Source organism: Cyprinus carpio, chromosome B16, assembly GCF_018340385.1.
Source record: "Cyprinus carpio isolate SPL01 chromosome B16, ASM1834038v1, whole genome shotgun sequence".
Taxonomy (NCBI): Eukaryota; Metazoa; Chordata; class Actinopteri; order Cypriniformes; family Cyprinidae; genus Cyprinus; species Cyprinus carpio.
The window spans coordinates 26,334,202-26,360,879 of record NC_056612.1 but is presented as its reverse complement, the minus strand read 5'-3'; the positions used below and the strand labels follow the sequence as shown (position 1 = coordinate 26,360,879).

Genomic DNA, 26,678 nt, shown 5'->3' with positions numbered 1-26,678 from the left:
TTTTGTCAAAGAGCAAAACTGATACTTTAATGAAACAAAGGATGAAGTCACTCCTAAGCAATGCATTTTTCACTGCCGTCACATTTCTGCATTGCTTTGGGTTTTTGGTCTTGAGTTTTTCTTCTTTGGCTTTTGTCTTCGTTTGGATACGGAATGCTGTTTCTTTTTCTGGTGCGTTAATTGGATGTGCTGTAAAAATCTGCCTTTCCAACGCCACCCACACAAACACTCATACTGTAATAAAACAAGCCATTTACTTTTTTTTCTGCTACTTGGACTAGTGTTTGTGTCTACTGCTATAACAGATAACAGCCAGTCCGGAGTCTCGGTTTGACGAGGGTTTTGTTCAAATATTTATAGTTACTGGAGAGTTTGTTAAAAAGTGAATGATATGGCAGATGTTTTAGAGTAAAAAGTACTAAAGTCCCGATGTCATCACTGGCAGTGTTCAGATCCACAGTAGAGATTTCGCTGTGTGTGTCAAAGAAATGTTCTGGATCATCACGTCTTGCCTGAATTGATCTCATGAATTGTGTGCTCACTGCGATTCTGCCAAACTAGGCCTTGATCCTGCTTCAACATCCATGTTGGTCCTTAGAACATCAGATTTTTAGGGATAGGCCAAAAGTTCCTGTAGTTTTCAGTTTGCTGCCACGTCTCATGCACAGTTCAGTCTATGGCAGGCTTACAGTTTTAAATTTGCCAACACTTTAGATTAGGGATGTGTACTTTATGTTAAACTTCTCAGCACATTTATTGCCATTTTCATGTTTAACGCAGGCAGTTTGTAAAGGTTATACATTTTATATGTCATGTATCGAGAATGAAAGCTAAAATTGTCATTTTTGTTTTTATTGATTTCTCCAGGTTTATCTTTATTTTAACTTTGTTAATCAGTGTTTTCATTTAGTTGATGAATGTGTTAATAATGAAAAGAAATAGTAAAAATAAACAAAACAGCTAGGCATATTATATTTATTGGGTGCTTTGGTTTTTCCGTTTACCACAGATTTTTAATCAATTTTTTTATTTTATAAAACTTTTTTTTTGAGTATTCTTTTTATTGTTTTAATTTTAGTATCTTAATGTGTTAGCTGTTATCATTTAAATATACAGTATTTATCAGTGCAGCACAATGTAGTATTATTTATAGCAAGAGGCATTTTTATGTTTAATACAGGTAGGTTTTATAAGTTTTGTAATATAGCGTATATCAAAAATGAAAGCTGTATAATTAGTGTCCCTTTTCATTTTATTTGAGTTAATGTCGGAGTCATGTATGTGACGTATTTCAGTTCAGTTTCACTTTTTATATTTCAGTTAACAAAAAAATCATTAGAAGTATGTGTTAAATACAATAATGCAGTCAGATGGTCAGAGGGGCGGAGTCAAAAAGTAAGAGGCATTGATGATGTCATCCAAAAAGAGAAGTTGTTAAGATGTTAAGAAAGATTTACAAAAGATTACAAAAACAAATATTGTTTTAATTTGGAAAAATAACACCAGGAATGTGCATCTGGCTTTCCACCAGATCAGCCAATTTACTCGCACGACAGTTTACTTCTAGTTCAAAGGGTTACGCGGATAGCATTGCACGGTTCATTTGGAGCATTTGGCTTCCCATAAATCTCATAACTAAATAAAACAGGCTGTGTGATGATGAGGTAGGATAATTTGGCATGCAGATATGAGACGTCAGCACTTCTAAAATAAACGGCTAAAATAAAACACACTTAATAATTTATCTTTTACTTTTAGTGGTTGCACATGTGCATCATCTGATAACCAAGCATGACCTCTCTGTCTCTCTTCCTCCTCCTCAGGTAACGCGTGTCAGAGCGGACTGGTGCCAGCACTGGTTCGAGCTCCTCTGCCCACTGTGCCACCCTCTCTGGGCATGAAGCACTTCCTTCCCTTCCCTCTAGACGGCGGCTCCACGCTCAGCCTTATTCCCAGCTTCAGCAGCGTGAGTCACACAAACACACTCAGTCTGGAGGTGCTAATGAGGTCCACTCTGTTCTCGCGCTGGTGTTTGAAGAGAGTGTCGCTGTGATGATTGTCATATGAGTGCTGGTCGTTCTGGGACTGTTGGTTGTGGAGTGCTTTGCAGTGCATTCTGGAAATATAATGCCAGCTGTTGTCTTAGGCTTGAGTCGTGAACTTGTGAAGATCTTATAAACATCTACTGCATAGTCAGCTGGATGCGGGTAATGATAGATGTAGATATGGCTTCTGAATAATAACGACTGGTGCTAAAAGAAGAAGAAAAACTAATTTTCTTGATTATTTAGGAAAAATCACAAAGGACGTCTATTGAATGTCTTGATTGTTTATCATAGATACCAGTGAGGTTACATGGAGAACATATCAGAGGCTTTTGCTTAGGTATTGTTCTGTACCGAATTTCAGAAGAGATCTCAAACTCTATGATATCAAAGGGTAGCAATAAAAAGATCTCAAATACTTCTCGTTCAATTCTCAAAAGGATCTGAGCTGCTATTTGCATGTTTTATAGCTCTGTAGTTTTAGAAAAAGCATCTCAGACAAAGTTGATTATATTAAACAAACCATAACTGAGAACATTACTTCTGAGCTACAAATCAAAAACCTTTGAGAAATACATTTTCAAAGTGATGCTAATTTGCTATCCAACCTTGGTCTGTTCCCATAAGAAAAAGGTGCCAAAGAAAGGTATCTCTTTAATATCTTAATTGTTTCTCATAGACACTAATAAGAATAAATGAAGAGAAAAAAAGGAGAGAAGACTTCTGTTTCTCATACCTCAGTAATCTCCACTAGAATTCCAGAAAAGAACTCAACAGTGACTCAAATTGTGCTGAGATTTGCAAAGATACCAAAGCCAGAAACCTCACAATAAACTCATATTCTTCTATATACTGTATCATTACTGTGTCTCATTTGTGTTCTCATTTTTTAGAGGAAGAAACATCTGAGACACTTAAATTAATCATACCTGCAATTTGAATTGATTCTCCTGAGCTTTAAAAGAGCAAGCTCTGAGCTATCCTCTGGGATCACTTTTTGCTACGTTGCTTTGGGTTTTTGTCAGCATGAGAAATACATTTTTGTAAGATGCTGGTGTGGCACTAAAGCACTCATCAGCGCTCACCCATCGCGCCACCAACAGATGGGAACCTCTTTGATTATTCGTGCATGTGCTAAAGTCTGAAAAAGCACAACAGACAGGCCGTGTTGTCCTAAGACGGCGTATCGCTGGGAGGGAATTTGGCTGGAGGGACGACTGAACTGGCTGGACCTGCGTTTGGAAACTGGAGTGTGGGATTTTTCAAACATGCTGGTAACAGATGCATGCATGTGGAGCGGAGAGGCACAGTCATGCATCACAGAAGAGTTTAGTCATATGCACACACACACACACACACACACACTTTTTGATAGTGGTTCAGAGAGAGGCAGCAATCGTCGCCAAGGCTGACATTTGCTCTGGATCCCTAATCTGTATTTAACAGACTTTTCCTTCAATAATGAGTTGTGCATTGGCCATCCTCTGGAGCCGGTAATCTGATACTAGATTAACTCACAGCAATCTCTCTCTCTCGCTCTCTCTTGCTCTTATGCTACGTTGGCGAAGCTCGCTCTCATATTGAATTCCAGAGTTGGCTTGATCATGGTTGTAAATGCATTTATATCCCATTCTTTTGTTTTTTTGCTCGGTGCACTTTTACACGTGGCAATGGATTTGTTTTTGGTGTTCTTGAGCGCAGAAAATGTGCAGTGTAGATTGCATTGGACAAATTAAACTGGACACCTCAAAATAATATATTGACAGTAAATATTCATTACAACTTTCTATTGTGTTATGGAATGCAAACAAAAATCTAAAAAACTATAAATCATGCTTCTCCCATGTTATAGGATAGTTTAGCCAAAAATGGAAAACTTGTCAGAAGTTACTCACCCTTATGATGTTTCAAACCTGTAGCATACTGCTAGCATACTACTTACTGCAATGCAAACTGTGTTGTATAGACTGAATATTACATTTGCAACAAATGTCCTGCATATGTAATTTGCCAAATTGCATGTAGTTATAATTTTGGAAATAAAAATTGTTATTTTGCATTTTTAATTCAGTTTTGCATGATAATCTATTGACAGTAAAATAGAGTTCTCACTTTATAGAATGAGAATGAATTTGCAGCAAAACAGAATCGCTTGGTTAGTGCTGTTCTTTTTGATGAATCAGTCAGACTAACTTGTGAATCAGAATGAATCAAATATAGGAGTCATTCATCTGAATCATGCAATGAATTGATCAGATCAGACTTATTTCCTTACTGAATCAGCTTGGATGGTTCAAATGCTTATTTAACTGTAGTTTCTTATTAAAAGAGTTTATTCGTAATTTTTTATAGGTTTACATTTCTCTTTAATATTGTAATTTGTGTTTGAGTTACTGTCTTTGAGTTTTATGGTCCAAAAGGTGTAATGCAGGCTTGTCAACCACGTTCTTTATTGCAAAATCTACTTGTATTAATAAGTTGTTGCTTCTGTCTGCACTCATGTGGCTTTGTAACACATCAACAAAGCCATGCTGAATATAAGAAAGTGTGTCGGATGTCATATGTTAGGAAACAAATATAGCCTGACTATTCATAGTTTAGTCATGGTAGGAAACACTGGTGTTCACTCACCTCACAGAGTTTTGTGTCATGATCGACTTGAGCTCTTTCAGATGGAGCGAGAGGTTTTCGCTGTGTATCTAATGTGTGTGTGTGTGTGTGTGTTCATTCTCAGGAAACAGTGAGGTCAGATCTATAGCTGGCTCTCAGAGGCGTGTTAAACATTCACTGGTTCAGAATCGTAAACACAAAGGAATCTTATAGAATATGACGGCATTTTTCCAATTCTAATATATGTTAACAGCAATTTTACAAGGCTGGAATGATGTGCACAGTTTTTTCCAAATAATGTATATAAAGAAGCCTGTAATGTGCGCATGAAGCCATATAAATTCAGTTATATGAGAGCAGAACTAATTTAACATTAAAGTGACTTTGCTTAATTGATATGATGCATAGTTACCGATGGCAAATACACACAAAAAAGGTTTATAAACTTTGTTTTCTTCCAGAGATTTTGTTCTAACTAGCTGTGAACACAACAAGCGATGCATGATGGAACATTTTGTCAGTCACTGAGAATGACTTGAATGGAATACTAGCATAGTGTCTGGTATACATTTAAAAATATCATATTTAATTTAAAAATATATACAATTGTAATAATTTGATAATTATTAATTATAATTATTTAAAAAATTAATTATTATTATTTTATAAAATTCATGATTGTTTACTTGAATACGTAAAAATGCTAATACTTAAAAATAGTATTATTAAATACTTAAATAATGTAGCTTTTCTATTTTCAAAATTATTAAGATTTTAATATTACAATTTTATAACAGTAATAAATAAAAATTATTTTTATTTATATTAATATTTTTTATTTATACTTATTTTAATTTTGTTGATAATATCCAAGCTATATATATATATATATATATATATATATATATATATATATATATATATATATATATATATATATATATATACCAGATAATTCCTCACATTGGAAAATAGATATTGAAGTCAAGTGCATTGCATTGTGGGATACTCTTGTGTGTTCTGCAGTAGTAGTATTCTATTCTGGACATAGACCTGATTTTTATGTTTTCCGCAGTATTTCACTTTCACTGCGCACAGAAACATTATTGACCTTGCAGACGTGTGGCATTGCGCCGGGTTAGTAATACATTTAGACACAGTCATGACTCTCTGGGTTGTACTGCGATATAAAATGGGGCTACTAGGTCTGATATGAAAGTTATGAAACATCAGACAGAAGCTTTTGGAAAGCGTTTCGAGTCTCAGGTGGACCTGGAATCCGGGTTGATTAAGTGTATTTGACGCAGATCCAGTGAGAAAAAGTCAAGCAGTGCTTTTAAAGAAGAGGATATATGAGGGCAGAAGATAATATCATACCAATATTATGCACTTCAGAACAATGCGGAGATGAATCCAGTCCGGTTTTCTCCATAATGCTCTGTTCAGAGGCTCCCAGTGAAGAACGACGTGCTCGGGGAGTGTCTGAAAAAAAGAGATGAGAGCGAATGAATGAGGCTGAACAGTTTTCGGTTAAGGCCCAAGAAAATACCATTTATCTTTCCTGAGGCCTGTATTTGTCTGCGAGAAACAATACAAACTCTATTTCCCCTGCAGAGAGGTCTGCACTACGCTATTGATTTCTCTGTGGAAAATTGCTCTGGAGTGGAGCGCTGGGAGTGACACACGGGCCTCAGCGCCGTCCGCTCGGCCTGCGTACCGCAGCATGTTTACTGCCTGAACACACAGCCGGACAGCACCTGTTCTTCTCTGTTGCGTTAGACCGGGGTTTGTGAGTTGATGAAAAGCTAAAAATTTATTCAGTCATAGAAAAGGCAAGTCAAAAACTTGTAAACTGCTTATATGGTACACATTGTTTCAAAACAGCTTGACAGAAAATCGTGACGTTAATGGAGGGTAATATAGTTACATGTGCCAAAATAGAAAAATCAATCAGTTTAAAATCAAAATGAAAATTAAAATAAATAAATATGAATGCACTGTTATAAAAACAAAAATAAAATCACAAAATGGCTCAGTACTATTATTGAATCTCTCTACAAGATGATTATCACGTTCGTGGGTATATTTAGATGCAAATGTAAATGGTTTATTATTATTATTAAAATAATAATATAAAGCAAAACAGATATATATGTGTGTTTATATATATATATATATATATTTATATATATATATATATATACACATACACGGTATACACACATACATATAAATGAAATATTAATACATTTTATTGTAACATAATTACTTTAAACTTTTATGAAATACTTTATCATTTTTAACAAATTATAAAAGACACATGCACACACACACATTTCCATTTCACTAAGATTTTAATTTATTTTAATATTTGTACTTTTATTTTTATTATTATTATTTTATATTAAATTATTATTTTATATTTAAATATAAATATTCTTTATATTTTTATAAAAATATTTTTTTTTTGCAATATATGGTTTTTAATGTATAATTTTTATTTATTTTTTATTTTTAAGTAATAAATAAGACAAACATTATATATTTGCAATTTTAATTTATTTTAATATTTTTAGTTTTATTATTATTTTATATAACATACAAATGTGCTGTTTATTGAATTATTTAAATATGGAAAATCTCAGGGGGTACTTTAAGAAAACATTTTATCTCAAAGCTTCAGCTGTCAATAAAAATCGTGAATCCCTGCATTTGGCTAACGAATAAACTGAAGGGATAAGGTGTGTGTGTGTGTGTGTGTGTGTGTGTGTGTGTGTGTGTGTGTGTGTGCGAGGTGGAGCGATGTAAACAGACATACGCAGCTGTGCCGGTTTCTCATTCCCACCCTGTTGTCTCTCTCACGGTGATGATTTGTTTCTCTGGTGATCTGCCAATGGCCTCTCCCTGGTGGAATGCACTGATAATACCCCAGCTTTTTACCCCGATGTTTTCCTGCCAGTTCGTCTGCGCAGCTGAGCCTAATATACTGCATTTTGATTAAAACAATTTGTGCTTTTGCAGATGCAGAATCGCTGGGAGAGCGGAGATGTATCGGAGCCCGGAGGGGTTTAGTTGGCTAAATTGAAACGTCTTTCAAACCCTGACATATTCTGTGAGCTGTTTTCTGCACACATGAAGCATTCCTCGGGGTCTGAATCATTTGTATTGTTGTTTTCAGTGACCTCAATGCATGAATGAAACGGGTACGGCCCTCTTTGTGACTCCCAGCAGAATCATTCAGTGTCATAAGTCTGTGATGTCATGATGCATCAGGTTTGACGGCGTGCAGCGTACATTTACTGCTGTCACGTTGATGCGTTTCATGTTAGAAACTAGCAGCTGCTGACCTGAAGTGGGTCGCACATGCTGGGAGGGTAATTGCTCTCTGAAATTCAATCTAACACCACAATGCTTTACATTTCAGGTGTGTATGACAGATATTTTTGGCTGTTTTCCTGCTTGCTTCAATTTCACCCTCCTCCAGCTGCTCCCATTTTCTTTTTCACATCTAATTGGGTTCAAACCACGGTATGCTTGCAACATCAACATTGGAAAACTGTTGCATCATCAACAGTTTCAGTTAAAGGCGTAGTTGACAATTTGCTGAAAATGTACTCGCCCTCAAGCCATTCAAGATGTAGATGATTTTGTTTCTTCATGGGAAAAGATTTGGAGAAATGAACTGTAGCATTCCATCACTTGCTCACCAGTGGATCCGCTGCAGTGAATGGGTGCCGTCAGAATGAGAGTCCAAACAGCTGATAAAAACATCACAATAATCTACAAGTAATCCACACCAGTCCAGACCATCAATAAACATCTTATGAAGTGAAAAGCTGCATGTTTTTAAGGAACTCATTCTGACGGCACCCATTCACTGCTCATAAAGAAACAAAATCATCTACATCTTGGATGGCCTGAGGGTGAGTACATTTTCAGCAAATGTTCATTTTTGAATTAACAGTTTCTTTAAGTAAATAATCAGCTAAAAGTAAAGATTGTGAACTCTTCCTGAGTACATTAAGTAATAAATATCAAGTTAATTTAATGTGTCAATTTCAGTTAATATACTCTAGAATGTCTATTAATGTTTCTAAATATTTAATATGATCAATTTCAAAAACATTGTTATATTTTGTACTGCAAACATCCTGAATACTATAAATCTCAAGCTGGATTTATATATTCATGGATATATATATTCAATTTTAGGCTATAGACACTTAAAAAACTATACGTGCAATCAGTTTTCACTGTTTCTTCAAGTAAACTAATAGAGAAGGCAGTCAGAACAAGTTTCAAATTCCCAGCTGTTTATCACAATATTGTCAGTGTTTTTGACTCTTTATATCTCAGCTTTATATCTTTAAGCGTATTTGGATGCATTTTGCTTGTGTGTTGAACCACAAGCTCTGATGACAAACAGACTTGCATCCAGACAAACAGCTCTTGTGGGAAAGTTTGCACATTTGCAAGTTTAAGACGTTTATGCTGTCACGCAAGCCTCTTTACACCTGTAACATGTAATGAAAGGCCTTCCGCCTTTAGTCTCCCGAGAACCTCACTTAAGTCTTCAGTGCAAGCTTTTTGCTGAGATTTATGAGGTCGACGAGAGTTTAAAGTGCAAGGGCTGTTTGAAACGTTAGCCTGCAGCCATGCTTGCCTTTGCTGTAACGTCGTCACCCTTGTTCCCTTCCCATCCTTGTTTTACATTCAAGTCTACAAGACATACAACCATGTCCCGCTTTCCTTCAGGGTCAAATGGACTTTCTGACTCTGTTTACATGCAGCCTGATAATCCATTACTAATCTGACTCAGGGCTCAGCTGAAATGAAAAGGCTTCATGTAAACACCTCAGGTGATGTAGATCCTAAATAATTCATTAAACTGAAGAAAACAGCCTTGTGAACAACTGAATCTGGCTGCTCTCACAGTCTGATACAAAAATAGCTTGCATGCTAGCATGCATAGCTTTTATTGTGTTTGTTTAGTGAAGTTAGAGATGTAAGAAGAAAGCTTTCTTGGCATATTCTCAGATAGAAAGGTAAACACTTAATGCACTGGGAAGATGTGCTGATTTGCCTTGTCTACTCCGGATGCAACTCTAGACACAGCAAACTGTCTTTGATTTACTGTCAGAAGTACAAAATACATAACAAAAAGATTTAAAAGCCAGTGGAGTCACTTTTTAAAAGAAATTACTTTTTTATAGGGGGTAGGTTTTTAAGGGTAGGTTTAGTACCAAACCTATTAAAGAAAACTGTAATACTTTTATTCAACAAGGACACATTAAAATGATCAAAAGTGTCATTTATAATGTTACAAAGAGTTCTATTTCAAATAAATGCAGTTGTTTTGAACTTTCTATTCATCAAAGAATTATAAAAGTGTCACGTTGTCCACAAAAATATTAATCTGCACGACTGTTTTTAACATTGATAAGAAATGTTTCTTGAGCAGCAAATCAGTATATTTTTTGAAAGGTTATGTATGTACTGATATATATAATGTGTGTGTGTGTGTGTGTGTGTGTGTGTGTGTGTGTGTGTGTGTGTGTGTGTGTGTGTGTGTGTGTGTATTTTAGAGGGAATGAAGCAGCTGGAGTCACTCTATTGTGCATCAGAAATCAACCAAATTCATTCTCCACCACATTTTAGTGATTTACAAACTTGAATATGAAAATGCCGTCATTATTTATGCATTTGAATGTCTTTCAAAACAATGGAAATTAATGTTGACTACAGATGCCAAGCAAGATTCTTAATGGTTTTCACTGAATAATGACTTCAGTGTCAGTCTTTTCCTCACTCAAAGCATCATATGACATCAGAAGGCTTGAAATATAGAGTGTGAGTCATATGGACTAATTTTATTACGATTTTTTTCCTTTTTGAAACCTAGGTTTCCATCCACTTACACTGTGAAAGAGAACAGCTTAGATATTTGGCTAAACATAGTTTGTGGCATACATGACATGCTGCGGTGTAAATAATGACAGAATTTTAATTTTTGTCTGTACTGTTCCTCCAGTCCTGTAACTCATAAGGACGTATGGCGTAATTGAAGAAGCAGGACAGTTCGTTTCACAGTGTTTTGCCTCTGGAGTGTCTGATGCCTTGTGGTGTGTTCAGCGGTGTGTGGTCATATTCTTCTTCCTCTCGTTCACACCATAATCAATCTTGTTTAGTAAGCATGGACAAATCACCATCAGCAGATGAATGGACTCATTTCTGATGTCATGGATCTTGTTAAGGAATTCTCAGCCCGTCTCCGTGAGGAACCATTCTTCACTTTAAATGGAATTTCAATGGAATTCTGCCAGATAGAACCAGTTTGCATACAGGTTTGAAGAAATATTCACATATTTACAATATATCCAATAGTGCTGTCAAACAATTAATCATGATCAATCGCATCCAAAAAAAGTTTTTGTTTACATAATATAAGTGTGTATTCTGTGTATATTTTTAATGTATATATAAATACAAACACATACAGTATATATTTTGAAAATATTTAAATGACTTTACATGTGTATATTTATATGAATATAATTTATATTACATTAAAATATATTTAATATATAAACATAACATATTTTTCTTAAATATATACATGCATGTGTGTGTAGTTATATATACATAATAAATATACACAGTACACACACATATATTGTGAACAAAACTTTTATTTTGGATGCGATTAATCTCGATTAATCGTTTGACAGCACTAATATTCAAGTTTATTTTGATGGCAGTATGCAGCAACATGGATATTGCATTATTTATTTAATCATTGCATTTTCTTCCTTTTTGGTTCTTTTCTTGTCTCACGATATAAGACTATAAGATATTTCCACCAGTGTCTCTTATTTAATCTTCAGAAACAAAAACGCTATTAGAATTGGAATGTTTGAATCATTTCGATTCAAAATTGGTTCAACTATTTGTTGGCATTATTTTTAAAAAATATTTCTGCAAGTCTCACATTTTCCTTGTATTAATACATTTTAGTGAAAAAGTCTACAGTATGTAGGTAAACACTGCTTTTTTATAACAATTTATTTATATATTGATGCATACCCTAGTGAAAAAAAACTACAAATGTATTTAAAATGTGCTAAGTATACTGCAAATACATTTACATATTTATATGCTTAATAAAAATACCCTGCAATTGTACTTTTGGTATACTATACTGGTATACTTAAAGTCTGCTAAATTGGAGCAACTTGTTTTGTGCTTAGTGCAATTTAATTTTGTGAAAGTCCACCTAAATATAAACTGAAGTATATTTGATTGTGCTAAAGCGGAACTATTGCAAATATACTCCAGGTGCACTTTAAATATCTTGCATTTAATGACCGATATTATACAGAGATCGTAAAATCTTTATTAATAGTGATATTAAAACACATTTTAAGCTTAATGTTAAGAATAAAATTTAATTATAATTTTATATCAGTAAGTCTTACGTGATATCTCAATAAGTATGTTAATGGATTTGAAGTTAAATAAATGTGTTTTAAATAAATTATGGCATGTTTTGTTTTCTACTAGGGAATACATGGAAATGATTAATTATTCTTCCATGCTAATTTAGTGAAAAGCATGCTTTAAATTTTTCAACTGATTTTACTGCTTTTAATAATCATTCTGAATTTACTCAGCATCAGTGAATTAGCTTTCAGGTTAAATGCATAAATAGCTCTAGTCAGCATCGTCAGTGTCAGTCTTGTTTTATGTTGTTCTGCAAGTCTGAAGGCGTAGAGAAACTTTGTTGGGTGTTCTGCTATGGGGTTTTTTTTTGTATATGTTGTTTTGTAAATCTAAACATAGCTCTATTGTTGGAGTGTTGAGACCTGTGTAGGAGGCTCTGCTGCTGAATCTGTGATTATGGTACATAAGTTCAGTGCAAACCCCACTCACAGAGGAGAACCGAGATGGAGATGAAGACAGAAGTGGGCAAGAGCTTCTCATAACAAGCATAAACCGCTCCAGAAAGCTCGACCTCAGGCTAGAAATGATGAAAATAGACCCACAAGTCCACCTCTGTAGATTACTGAACTGCATTTACACTGTTTGGGAGGTTAGACGCATAGCGGTTATATAATCCTTGAGTTGAGGAGGGACTTTCACAGCTGTTCTGTCTCGGTGAGTGTAGAGCAGATCGGTCAAGCATGGGCTAAAATGTACTTTCTTAAGAAATGTTCCTAGTTTTATTGTGCATGATTAATCAAGGCTTGTTTATATTCATCTTTTCATCTTCAATCATCTTTTATGCTCTTCACAAATCACTTTTGTTTTTTATGGTTTAGTCAGTTGCTGCTTAATAAAATTGCTATAAAAAATGCATTATTTGATCAAAAGTAGAGTCAAATTGTGAAATACTATTACAATTTATTCCTGTGATGCAAAGCTGAATTTTCAGCATCATTACTCCAGTCTTCTTCAGTGTCACATGATCCTTCAGAAATCATTCTAATACGCCAATTTGCTGCTTTAGAAACATTTCTGATTATTATCAATGTTGAAAACACCTGTGCAGCTTCATATTTGTGACCCTGGACCACAAAACCAGTCATATGGGTCAATTCTTTGAAATTGAGATATACGTACTGTATATACATCATCAGAAAGCTGAATAAATAAGCTTTAAATAAGAATAAATAAGCAATAAATAAGTTTGCTAGGATAGGACAATATTTGGCTGAGATACAACTATTTGAAAGCATGGAATCTATTTGGAGAGTATGCAAAAAAAAAAAAAATCTTGATCTCTAAATATTGAGAAAATGAAGTCCAAATGAAGTTCTTAGCAATGCATATTACTAATCAAAAATTAAGTTTTGATATATTTGCAGTAGGAAATTTACAAAATGTCTTCTTTGAACATGATCTTTACTTAATATCCTAATGATTTTTGGAGTAAAAGAAAAATCTATAATTTTGACCCATACAATGTATTGTTGGCTGTTGCTACAAATATACCTGTGCTACTTATGACTGCTTTTGTGCTCCAGGATCACATTTTTGTGGAAACTGTGATTCTTTTTTTATTTTTCGTAATTGTTTAAAGAATAGAATTTTCAAAAGAACTGCATTTATTTGTAATAGATACCTTTTGTAACATTTAAATGTCTTCACTGTTACTTTTGATCAATTGAATGCATCCTTGCTCAATAAAAGTGTTAATTTCTTTCCAAAAAGAAACAGTTTGAATGGCAAATGCACATATTTTCTCATTGGATGTTAGTTTTTCAAGTCAAATGATTTGCTAATGGCTGTTTTAAATGGCACGTTTGCAACTTGGGAATCTCGGTTTGTAAAGCATCTTCCCAGACTCTGTTTAGGGTGTGTATATCACAGTCATGCAGCCGCAGCCACCGGCGGAGAGGTGAGCCGCCCGTTTGCTGCGTAATGAAAGGGTTTGGTGGAGCAGCAGGTGTGTGATACGGCTCTATTCAGGAAGGTCTTTGTGTCTGCGTGTGTGCGTGGGCAGAGCTTGTGCTCAAGCACCTCAATAGGAGCTTCTGCTGCGATGGCCATTTACCCATCAGCCTCGGCTCTCTGTACCCATCTGTCAGCGAGTGCTTTTCTCAGTTCAAGAGACTGTGCTCTTTTATCCTGAAGAGCTGTTCTTTTCACCACAGCCAGATCCTGTCCGCTTTCAGATTACTGCATTTTGGACGTTTTGACTAGTCGAGTACGGAATTTACCTTTTTTTTTTTAGCGGATCTCTGGCAATGATTTTTTTTTTGTGTGTGTGTGTGCTTTTAAGTATCAAAAACAAATACTTTTGTGCATCCAATTTGAGTCACTTTAAACTGTGGTTCTAAGTCCAATACATAGCTTATTCTAAATATCTCATTTTACAATCTTGTGCAATTAAAATCCACTTGTTTATATTTGTGCATGGCTAAACAAAGTGATGAACCTCTTTGTGTGTTCGCCGTCTAAATCTCTATTTAAAACGTTGGGGCTGTTGTTTTCCGGACTGAAAGCCAATATGATCATAACACATCACACAGACTCAGTTTTCTGTGTGAAATGTCATGCTATTAACAAGTTTTAACATGTTTGCTGTCATCATCGACCCAGACGTTGTTTCATTCTCTAAGGCTTCTCCTAATGTTCCTCTTTGAGGGATGTGATTTATATTTATATATCTCATTTAATTTCAGTTCTCTTTTGCTACAGCCCTCTGGCACATGCCATAACTCATCATTATGTGTGCAATAAGTCAGATAAGCAGTTCAATATTTAATATGTTTCCCTCAGATTTGTTTGGATGATGTTATCTGGGTCTCACGGGTAGATGATTCCCACTCACACCGCGGCCCACTGCGGGATCATTTTACACATGTTTATCAACATGGAGCAGATCGTGCTGTTCATCATCCTGGCCTGGCCTCCCCATCCCGATCTGAATTGCAAATTTCGTCGGTTGAAATCAATAGACGCAGGGACTGGGATTCACATACGTGGGCGTGTAATTGGGAAAAACATAAGGGCTGGTATTGCTTCTGACAGGTCATTTATCCCACTTTAGCTAATGGTAAGCATGGCTGGTGTTGGCCGCGGCTGGATTCGTTATCAAATCGCGGTCTATGTTTTCTCTCGTGCTTTGTTTCTACAGAATAAACACTTTGCAAGTTGTGCTGATCTGTTTACCTGCCAGGGCAGATCCCTTAGAAAGGCTCGTCCAATAGATGCATTCATAAAAGCAACACTCAAACAATTTATTTTTTGTGGTTTAGGAGTCATGTAGTCAAGTGGTTCACATAGTGATTCATGCATTGATTATAAATCCTGCCCATGGAATCCTGTAATTCTTAAAATAGGCCTTTTTAATAATTAATCACTTGTTTTAAATAAAATAATAAAAAAATAGCAGTACACTACTTTTTAAAAGTGTACGGTTGGTAAGATTTTATAGAATGTTTTTTAAATAATTATCTTCTGCTCACCAAGGCTGCATTTATTTGATTAAAAATAAGGTAAAAACAGTAAAATTGTGAAATATTATTGCAAATTAGAATAGCTGCTTTCTATTAGAATAGGTTTTAAAATGTAATTTATTTCTGTGATTCTAATTTGAATTTTCAGCATCATTACTTTAGTCTTCAGTGTCACATGATCCTTCAGAAATCATTCCAATATGTTGCTTTATTATTAATGCTGTTCTTTTTGGCTTTCTATTCATCAAAGAATCCTGAACAAAATGTCACACATTGTTTCCAACACTGGTAATAAATCAATATATTAGAATGATTTCTGAAGGATCATATGACTCTGAAAACTGGAGTCACAATCTAACAGACCACAATCTAATTCAATTCAATTCAATTTGCGAATGCGATCATCTTCCGTCTGTTCTGCAAAATGTAAACAAATGTATATTTCTGCAAGCATAAATATCGTGAAAAAAAAATCTATATTAATTGTGTCTAGGCAAAGGCATTCCTCCTGGATCAGGTCATGACAGAGAACTGACATGTTTGCGTTGCTTTACGATGCTGCACATCAGAAAACATCTTGCGTCTGTCAGTGGGCAGCAGGAGGCTAATTTAAGAAGACTCTGAATATCTTGACATCCTGGAGTTTCTGATATTCCACTTCAGGAAAAAAAAATGATTTGGGCATTTGAACATGAATATTATATACACCAGGATGCTCTTGGGCACTTAATGTGTCAGAGAACATTTGTGGAGTTGTCCTTAAAGCAGTTAAGAAAAACAACAAGTGCTTTTTACTCAAGACATCTTGAAGTCATAGAAGTAAAGCTTTTATGCAAATTTAATCAGTAGTTTGTCTTAAAAGGTCCCTTTTGGAAACAATATACTGAAATTTAATCAATTTTTTTTTTTTTTGTAAAATTGCTCTGACTCTTACTTCATGCTTTTGGTTTTATTGTGCATAATTTAAGCATTTTATTAAAAATTGGAAGAAAAAAAATCTTTTCACAAACTTGCTCTGCCTCTTAAACATCTTTCCTTTTACTATTTACGTTGAATCATGACTTTAATGCATGTCATTGATTTTATTGTGCATGACTTATACATGTTATTCATAAACAGCTTTTCCATAATAGTTTATCAGGCTGTCAGGTATTAAGTCATGCTGAACGAGTTTTATCTTGCTCTTACTGATGTTCTAGCTGCTTATTCCAGGGTTTTTGCTATTCTTAAAAAGGTCTTTAAAAGTCTTCTGTTCCACAAATTAAGGCTTAAATCAAAGCAGAAAGTCTTAAATTCATAAAATCATGACATTATAGGTTGCATGACTGCAAAAACAAGTTTCTTTCTCAATATTTTTGTCTTGTTTTCTGATAAAAATATCCAAACATCCTTATCCCGAGCAGTGGGATCAGAAGGTACAGTAAAAGTTAAAACATTAAAAAATAATGGAGATCTGTTAGAAATGGCATTTTCAAACTGTGAAGCATTGCTAATACAACACATTTGCATTTAGAGGCCATATTGACATATTGTGATTTTTATCTGGTCTTAAAAGGTCTTTTAAAGTCTTCATAAACCCTGTTACTGATTGTGTGCATGTTGTTTTGACGCACAAATCCTAGAAAACCCTGGCAATTTCAAAGTATCATGTAAGCGAGGTTATTACAGTTGTTCTTGAGTTGTTGAGCTTTTCTAATGAGTTGTTTTTGATGGTTATCAGGTTTTTATTGTGCATGTAAACGCTTTGAATGTGAAGCAGCGTTTCCTCGCTGAACCCGGCATGTTTGGAGCGCGAGGTCATTGCCGCGCACAGATGGTTAATCTCTTTTTCTTCTCTCTCTCTGTTCTTTTTCTCTCTCCCTTCCCGCGTTGTTCGCACGTCATCCTCCGAGTCTTTCGGTTTCCCTGCAGCCCCTCATTGGCAAGCTGGACGTTCTCCAAAACCTGCACCCATCCTGCTGTTTTTAAGTGCCATCTCGTCCTCTTTTTAGAGTTATTCCGCAATTATATTATGTAACGTTTTCAGATACGCTGTCCAGCTATTTTTCATGCTCATTTCAAACACGTACATGTGGTACCAATATGGCATGGATTCGTACGAAATTGACATCAGACCATAACTTACTGCGACTGATTGGCCTGATGGGGTTTTATAAAGAAGAGTGTATCAGGTTTCTAAACTGCGTGTCACTTGTCGGAGCTTAAAGTGGAATTGATTTAGGAGCCTCATTTACAGCTGGCCGCAGAAGACGATTGTGAATCGAAAGTGATTTTCTGCTTGTGTAACACCGGCGGCTGGGCTGACATCTGTCTGCAGCAGGTTCAAGTTGTTGAACCATCATGGAACAGACATCAGAGGAGAGAGCGCACGTATATCAGTCTGAGGAGACGGAGGCAGGAGGCAGACACTTATCTGATAGATGGACAAATGAAGGCAGCAGGCGGAGGCTGAGAGCATCGGTGTAATTTCACAAGCTCATCGAAGACCGAGATGCTCTCAGCACACCGAAGACCACCCCAACAGTCATATCCTGTTTCACCGTGCCTCAATTTGACATTAGACTGATAGTGACTAAAATAAATCAATGAATAAACAACATACTAGGAATGGGATTTATAAGATTCCTTAATATTTCTTGTAGTCTTTATTATTTTTTAAAAACAACTCAAAGTGCTGTACAGATCAGGATGCTCAAAAAAAAATTATAAAAAAATTACAATCTATAAAATAGCACACATGAAACTAAAATAGTACTAAGAAGATGTGCTTTAAGTTTTGATTTAAAAGAGGAGAGTGATGACACCATATGGATCGATAATGGTAAGCTATTCCAGAGTTAGGCCTGCTATCGCGAAAGCACGGTCTCCAAGTTGTTTTAACCTCGATCTACAAACAGAGAGCACTCCAACGTTGCCGGATCTAAGTGCTCTAGATGGATTGTGACAATGTAAAATATCAAATAAATACATTGGTGCTAGGCCGTTAAAAAAAAACTAACATTTTAAATTCTATTCTCAGTTTGACTGGTAGCCAGTTTAGAGAAGTAAAATGTGAGAAATGTGATTGAATTTTCAACTACCAGTTAACAGCCTGGCTGCAGCATTTTGAACCATTTGAAGGCGTCCAATAGATGATTGGTTTGCTCCATAATAGAGTGAATTGCAGTAGTCAAGGCGTGAAGTAATGAATGCATGGATGACTATTTCAAAGTTCTTTAGAAAAAGAAAAGATTTAAACTTTGCGAGACATCATAGATGATAAAAACATGATTTGACAACAGAATTAATTTGTTTATCAAACTTGAGACCTGAATCAAACAACACACCTAGATTTTTCACACATGGAGCAACATAAGAACTTTTGTCGCCAAGGTCCAGATCACGTAAGTTATAAAAATCACTTGGACCAAACAGTACTACTTCAGTTTTATTCTCATTTAAGGCCAGAAAATTGTGTGTAAACCATAATTTTACCATAAACACGCTAGCAGGACCTCTATGGAGCTTGAATCATTATGTTTAAAGGGGTATAAAGAGAACAATGTTGGAGCAAGAATAGATCCCTGTGGAACACCTCAGGAAAGATGTGCTGCTGAGGAAGTATATTTTCCAATGCATACAGAGAACTTCCTGTTAGTTAAAAAGGACTGAAAGCAATTTAGAACAACCTGTCCTCCAACTAATACGCTCGTATAGGTCGTTTGTCCAAATCCCTGAAATACGACCCATCAGAGCGTATACTACAATTGCGCCCCTATCGGCAAAAGGTCGTGTTCATATTAATGTTTTGTACTCTTTTATTTGTCCCGTGATTTGCGTTTCGTGTAGCTCAGTTGGTAGATTATTGCGTTATACTTTGAAATGCAATCATGCTATCATGGGTTCGATCCCCGAGAATGGACGTGCACGTAAAATGTATATGCTCAAAAAATCATAATTTAGCATGATTTCTGTGAGGGTTAGGTTTAGGGGGTGGGGTTTAGGTGTGGGTCATTCGAACGAATAAGCCACCTACTAAAATATGTACGAATTACTGTGAGATCGGTGTAAAAAGTCCACACATTGCATTTAAATAAACGTGCGTTTTGATTGGTAATGACGTTATACGTCATTTCATGACGACAGACGCAACGCGATACTGTCATTATTTTTTACGCCCGCTAGAGGCCGCTTAACGTTAAAACGTAAAAATAGGTCGTAATAAGGTGCTTGCACAAACGACCTATATGGTCGTTTTTTGTTGGAGGACAGGCTAATTTAGAACAGTGCCCTGAATGCCTACAAAATTTTCCAGTCAGGAAATAAGAATTGTATGATCAACCATATCGAAAGCTGAGCTGAGATCTAAAAGGACCAGAGCAGCAGCACTCCCATTATCTGCTGCCATCATAATGTCATTATTAACTTTCAATAGAGCAGATTCGGTACTGTGTGGTTTTCTGAATCCTGACTGAAAAGTATCATATAATGAATTAGAATCCAGAAAAGAATGTAGTTGAGTAAGTACAACCTTTTCCAGAATTTTAAAATAAAAGGAAGATTAGAAATTGGTCTGAAATTACTTTAATCAGACACATCAAGATTTGGTTTCTTCAAAAGAGGAGTGACTGAAGCATGTTTTAGGCAGTAAGGGACCATACCAGAACTCAAATACATGTTAATAAAAAACAGGAGATCAGGCCCTATCAACAATTTGCTTAAAAAAGTGTGACAGAATATTATCATATGGACAAAAAGTAAATACTAAAGAAAACAGTAATATTTTAGTAACATTTTAATAATTTATTTACCAAAAAGGGGAAAATGTTTGTGGTACTTTTTGTCCTGTTGATAATTTATATATATATATATATATATATATATACAGTACAGACCAAAAGTTTGGAAACATTACTATTTTTAATGTTTTTGAAAGAAGTTTCTTCTGCTCATCAAGCCTGCATTTATTTGATCAAAAATACAGAAAAAATTTAATATTGTGATATATTATTAAAATTTAGAATAATTGTTTTTAAATTTATTATACTTTAAATTATCATTTATTTCTGTGATGCAAAGCTGAATTTTTAGGATCATTATCACATGATCCTTTAGAAATCATTCTAATATGATGATTCATTATCAAAGTTGGAAACAGTTCCTGCTGCTTAATATTTTTTCAGAACATGTGATACTTTTTTAGGATACTTTGATGAATAAAAAGTAAAAAAAAAAAAAAAAAAAAAAAAAAAGGAAGCTATGTTTTTAAAATATAAAATATTTTGTAATAACAATATACACTACTGGTCAGTAATTTGGGGGTCAGTAATTTTTTTTTCTTTCTTTTTTTAAATAAAATCAATACTTTTATTCAGCAAGGATGTGTTAAATTGATAAAAAGTGATAGTAAAGAAAATATATTATTAGAATATATATTATTTGAATTTTTTTTTAAATTTTGAATAAATGCAGTTCTTTTTAACCTTTTATTCATCAAATATATTAGACAGCAGAACTGTTTTCAACACTCATAATAAATCAGAATATTAGAATGATTCTAAATGATCATGTGATAGACTGGATGTTACATGTGACACTGAAGGCTGGAGTAATGATGCTAAAAATTCAGCTTTGCATCACAGGAATAAATAATTTTTTTTAATTTTTTTTAAGTTTGTTAAATTTTATTTTAAGTTGTAATATTTCACAATATTACTCTTTTTTTCTGTATTTTTGATCAAATAAATGCAGGCTTGATGAGCAGAAGAGACTTCTTTCAAAAAACATTAAAATAGTAATGTTTCCAAACGTTTGGCCTGTACTATACTATATATATATATATATATATATATATATATATATATATATATATATATATATATATATATAGGAAAATTGGCAGGACATATTTAACTGCTTTACACACGCAGTATAAGCATATTAGATATTGTATATACAGTAGGGCTGGGCAAAGATGTTCATTTTTAAAATTTAAAGTACCAATTTTTGTACAGCAAAACTCTGAATATGCATGTTCAACTAATTTTTGTCATATAAACTACTGATGTTTAGTCTACTTAGTCTTCCCAATGCTGATCTGTTGCTCAAACGAGATGCATAACTACACATGCAAGCTGTTATAATTTCAGCAGACCTTTCTGAGTGTATAATTTTGATTCGGGTTCTCATGAAATCCTCAGTGGAGTTTGTTTTTCCCCTCCTCTTTTCCTCTTTTCCTGCTGTGTTGATTGAAGAGCGTGTGTGTGAAAATCGTTGGCCTTTAACGTGTTACAGACTGCACAACCACAAGTCGTGTTTCTGGTGAAGCCGCCGGGGGCAACGTTTTTATCACGCCGTCCGATGGGTAACAGAGTTGACATTCAGCGTGCCGCTGGGGTGAATGAGGCTAATAAAACTGCTTTTCCGTTCTCTCCTCTCCTCAGATGGACCCGGTTCAGAAAGCTGTTTTGCATCACACGTTCAGCACTTCGGCCTCCACTAAAAGGAAAGCTGTCTCGTGCGGCGTGTGCCAGCTGAGGTTTAACTCGCAGGTGAGTTCTCTTCACCGTGACCCTGATATTCTAACCTAAATCCACAGTAGAAAAATACAAATCTAATTATCCAACACAGTCAAGGTAATGTGATAAATATAACCATCCCCACATTACCCTGATTTTGTGTTAGTTTTACAAAGATTATCACTTTCATCTGCACTGCATCAGTTTTTGAAACGTAATGCAATAGTTTTCAAAAGAGAAACTTCTGGCATTAATTACTCACTATGCATGATGCTTATTTTCACGAATTACATGAATAAACACAACTAAAAAGTAGGGCTGATTGCATGTTGATTCACAAATCCTCAGTTTGATTCTGATTCTTTTTGGTATATTGCAGTTAATTTTGCTTAAAGAAATACATTTTCTCTCAGTGCTAATGCTGTACATTGTACAGGACAGTGTTTTAATTCAAACTGCTAACCTGCCTTTTTTTAACCCTGACCATTTATTAAACAAGGATTTGTTTTGAGAATCGGTCTACATTGGAGGTGGTTTCATGTATTTGATTCACTAAAAAGAACCGGTTTATAACAGTTATTTGTTTTTAGAGTTGATCTGCATTGTTCAGGCACTGTATGTGTTTGATTCAATAAAAATAAACGAATCATAAGATTCATTTGTTTTGTGAATTGGGTTTCCCTGGTTATGCTGTATATATTTGATTCACTATAAAAAAAAATTAATAAACGCCATTTGTTTCTAGAGTTTGCATACATTGGTCGGGCACTGTATGTGTTTGATTCACTGAAAAGGACTGGTTCATAAGAGTCATCTGTTTTGACAGTTGGCTACATTGGTCACACTGTATGTTATTAATTAACTAAAAAGAACCAGTTCATAAGAGTCATTTCTGAATCAAGCTACACTTGTCACGCTGCATTTGATTCACAAAAAGGAATCTGATTATATTGGTTGCACTGTATGTTTTTAATTCACTGAAGAAAAACCTTCATTAGAGTCATTTGTTTGTGATTTTGACTACATTGGTCAAGCTGTATGTGTTTGATTCACTAATACGAATCAAATTATAAAAGTCATTTATTTTGAGAATCTGACTACGTTGGTTGCACTATATGTTAATAATTCGCTAAAAAGAAGCAGTTCATAAAAGGCGTTTGTGAATCGTACTACATGCTGTTTTAGGTTCGCTAAAAAGAACCAAATTATAAGGCTAGTTTGTTTCGAGGATCTGACTACATTTGATGCGCTGTTTGTTTTTGGTTCCCTAAATAGAACAGATTCATGAGTCATTTGTTTGTGATTCGGATTCCATTGGTCACACTGTATGTGTTTGATTCACTAATAAGAACTGGTTCATAAAAGTCATTTGTTTGTGATTTGGTTTACACTGGTCACACTGTATGTGTTTAATTTGCTAAAAAGGACCAGTTCATAAGAGTCATTTGTTTTGAGAATCTGACTAGTCTGGTTGCCCTTTATTGATGAACTAAAAGTAACCTAAGAGTCATTCGCTTCAGGAATCGGTGTGTTTTTGATTCACTGTAAAGAACCAAAGTCATTAGTTTTGGGAATCGATATCTTTACCCAGCCCTACATACAGTACAAAGATCTGTCAATACATTGTGTATAAAGCAAGTAAGAAGGTCTTGCCCATGCATTTGATCCATTTCTACTGTCATACATTATATATCATCAAACTTCCAGCCATCTATTAGGCTCAGACTATAGATCAACCGATTCATTGAGGATGACTTTGAAATGGCCTAGAGGACAATTTTATCTTCCATCCTTCATCCATCCCTTGTCATTTTCCATTCAGGAGAACTTCTTCCTGTGTGCCACACTTTCATCCGAGGTATTTAATCCAAAATAGGATTATTTAAAAACAGCACTGCCCATATCCGCTCTATTAGGTGCTCATTTACAGCGTCACTGTCAGATATTAAGCTGTAATATCCACAGGACCGAGGCCTATCGCACAGCAGTCACAGCTCATTATGTGCAGCCGTCAGGACTGTGTGACAGGATGAGTGGGCGGGGCTGCTGTTGACCAATCACACGCCCTGTAGCTCTCCAGCAGCCAATCACAGAGAGCGTCTGGGAGAGATTATACATTCAAATCATGCCGTATGCTCAGCAAAACTTCATTATCATTGGCCGCTTGTGCTCCAGCTTCCAATCAGCTCCAATCTGAGCAGGGGAAGTCTTTATGCGACACATTTTCAAAAATTAAATGGCTTCTGGAGAGTTACAGAGTCCAGCCAGGCGTTCCGGGGCGACTTTTGAAAATGACATTTGGTTTTCATACTGTATATGGCCACAGGTCTATTTGAATATGAGACACTTGATTTTGGATTCTTCAGGGCGTATGAATTATAAATACAGTATATAATGGCAGGGGAGAGAAAACCTAGTTAGTTCTTGAAGTGCTTTGCTCTTTGCCTGCCAAACACTGGCTGTGGCTCTAATTTGCTTTGCCCATGATTGATTGATAGTGTCATTTAACAGCGTCCCATTGCAGGTGCCCATCTTAGTTAAAGGCTCACGGGGCAGGACTGACTTCCTCCTCGTCGGGCGTCCACTCTCGGCCATCACAGTGGCAGCTCTTCCGTGTCGTGCGTTTAATGAATGCTTGATTGTGGCTCAGATTGCACATGACATTTATCTGTGTCACTGCATTCTCCCTTGTGATTGGCCGACGGAACGAATAGCTGGAAGGTGTCGGGAAACATCCCATTTATCTTGCTGTTAAAGCCATTTTCATAACACTGTGCCGCTCAAATGATGTGTTACTTACAAACCCCCCTGATATAAATCTATATGATTATGATCCATATCCCGCACTGCTATTTGTACAAATGCAATATATCAAAAGGAGTCTGATCCGTCATGACGTCTTATTGCTTTTTATAAAGGTATATCTCCCCTTAATGTATTTACAAAATTACCTCTCTGGCAAGCAGGCGGGTATTGTAAAGAAATAAGTCGTGAGAGGAATGTGAGTATGAAAGCAAGGTCTGAACTGAACGTTCACCAAATGTGAGTAAAAATCAGCTTTGGCAGGTAAACAGCATTTTAACCAAGAGACATAGACTAGCTCATAAACGATGCTATGGGAGATGGAATGTTATCAGTTTGCTAGGAGAAAATAATGCAAAATGTGGTTTATGGCCAGTAATAAATATTTAGACATTTACAAAATACAGTTTAATGGGCAGAAATAAATATATTCAGATTTATATTTAGATAAAAAAATTTTTTAAATGTAAATATAAAATTAAATATACTTATAAATTAAATATACTCATGCAACTTTTTTATATTTATAATTTTATAATTATTATTTAATTAGATTTATTGTTCCTAACTTACTCACCTTTGCAAAATAATGCAAAACACAGTTTTGTGGCCAGTGATAAATATATAATAATTCTGCATAATTAATAATATAACTCTATTTTATTTTATTTTATTACTATTATCAAATTTACTTATTAAGTATAAATATATTTTTAACTTCTTATATGTATTTTCCATTATTTTTAAGTTTTATTTATTTATATATTTATTAGGGATGCAGCAAATTTTCGGCTGCCGAAAATTATCGGCTGAAAATGCCATTTTCGGCTTTCGGCCAAAAGAGGATAACGGCCAAAAATATGAGCCGAAAATATATTTATAATAATATATAGACTATATGGCATGCCACACTGCCCGGCAGTGTTCAGCATGCAGGTTTCACTATCCTCCTCACCGTGGGGTTTGACGCAATAGCTCTTCACTGCAGTACACAAGATCCATCCAGGGGTGGAGATGATAGGTTTAGGGACTTGTAAGGTTGGAGGAGTTGGATCTGGGTCCAGCCTCGCCCCCTGGATCTTGTGTTCTGCATTGAGGACCATCTCTTTTGACATGCCGCTCAATATTCCTCTCTAAATATGTGTTCCGCACGTGTACCACTCATGCTCACCAGAAAGTCCGCTCAAATAACGCACCGACAGAACATTTCTATGTAGTATACTTGTTCCTGTTTGCAATAGCGCTACTGTGCTGTAACATGCTGTATACAGCTGTACAGGGCAACACTGGTAAAATGATGCTACTCTCTCGTGACACTATGCTCTGTTCTGCTCACATGCTCTGATAATAATAGCTTTGTAGGATTATACATTATTTGGATAATTAGTTTTAAAAAGGTTGTATCTGATTCTGTTGCATGGAACTGAATAAAAATAATATATTGATATTTAATATTAAGTTAACACTTTACAATAAGGTTCCATTAGTTAATGTTAATGTATTAACTAACCTGAACAAACAATGAACAATTCATTTATTACAGTATATATTCTTTCTTAATGTTTGTTAATGAGAATACTGTACAGTTGTTCAGAGTGTATTGACTGTTAACAAGCAGAACTGTTGATTTTCATAATGCATTATTGAAATTAACATGAACTAAGATAAATAAATGCTGAAGAAGTATTGTTCATTCTTAGTTCATGTTAACTAAAATAGTTTTACCGATATTAATATTAATTTTGTCCAGTTTTATTGTGTTG

The 26,678-nt window shown here is 35.1% G+C and overlaps 1 protein-coding gene across 6 annotated transcripts in view; it reads left to right on the top strand.

Moving 5' to 3' along the window:
* Nucleotides 1–26,678, top strand: part of znf385d (zinc finger protein 385D) — a 188,610-nt gene that overhangs the window by 137,329 nt on the left and 24,603 nt on the right. For all 6 annotated transcript variants that reach the window (XM_042741746.1, XM_042741744.1, XM_042741741.1 and 3 more), the window contains 2 exons: nt 1,824–1,966; nt 22,039–22,146. In XM_042741746.1, coding sequence (XP_042597680.1) covers nt 1,898–1,966; nt 22,039–22,146 — 177 coding nt within the window. In that variant the 5' untranslated portion in view covers nt 1,824–1,897. The remainder of the gene's footprint in view (nt 1–1,823; nt 1,967–22,038; nt 22,147–26,678) is intronic.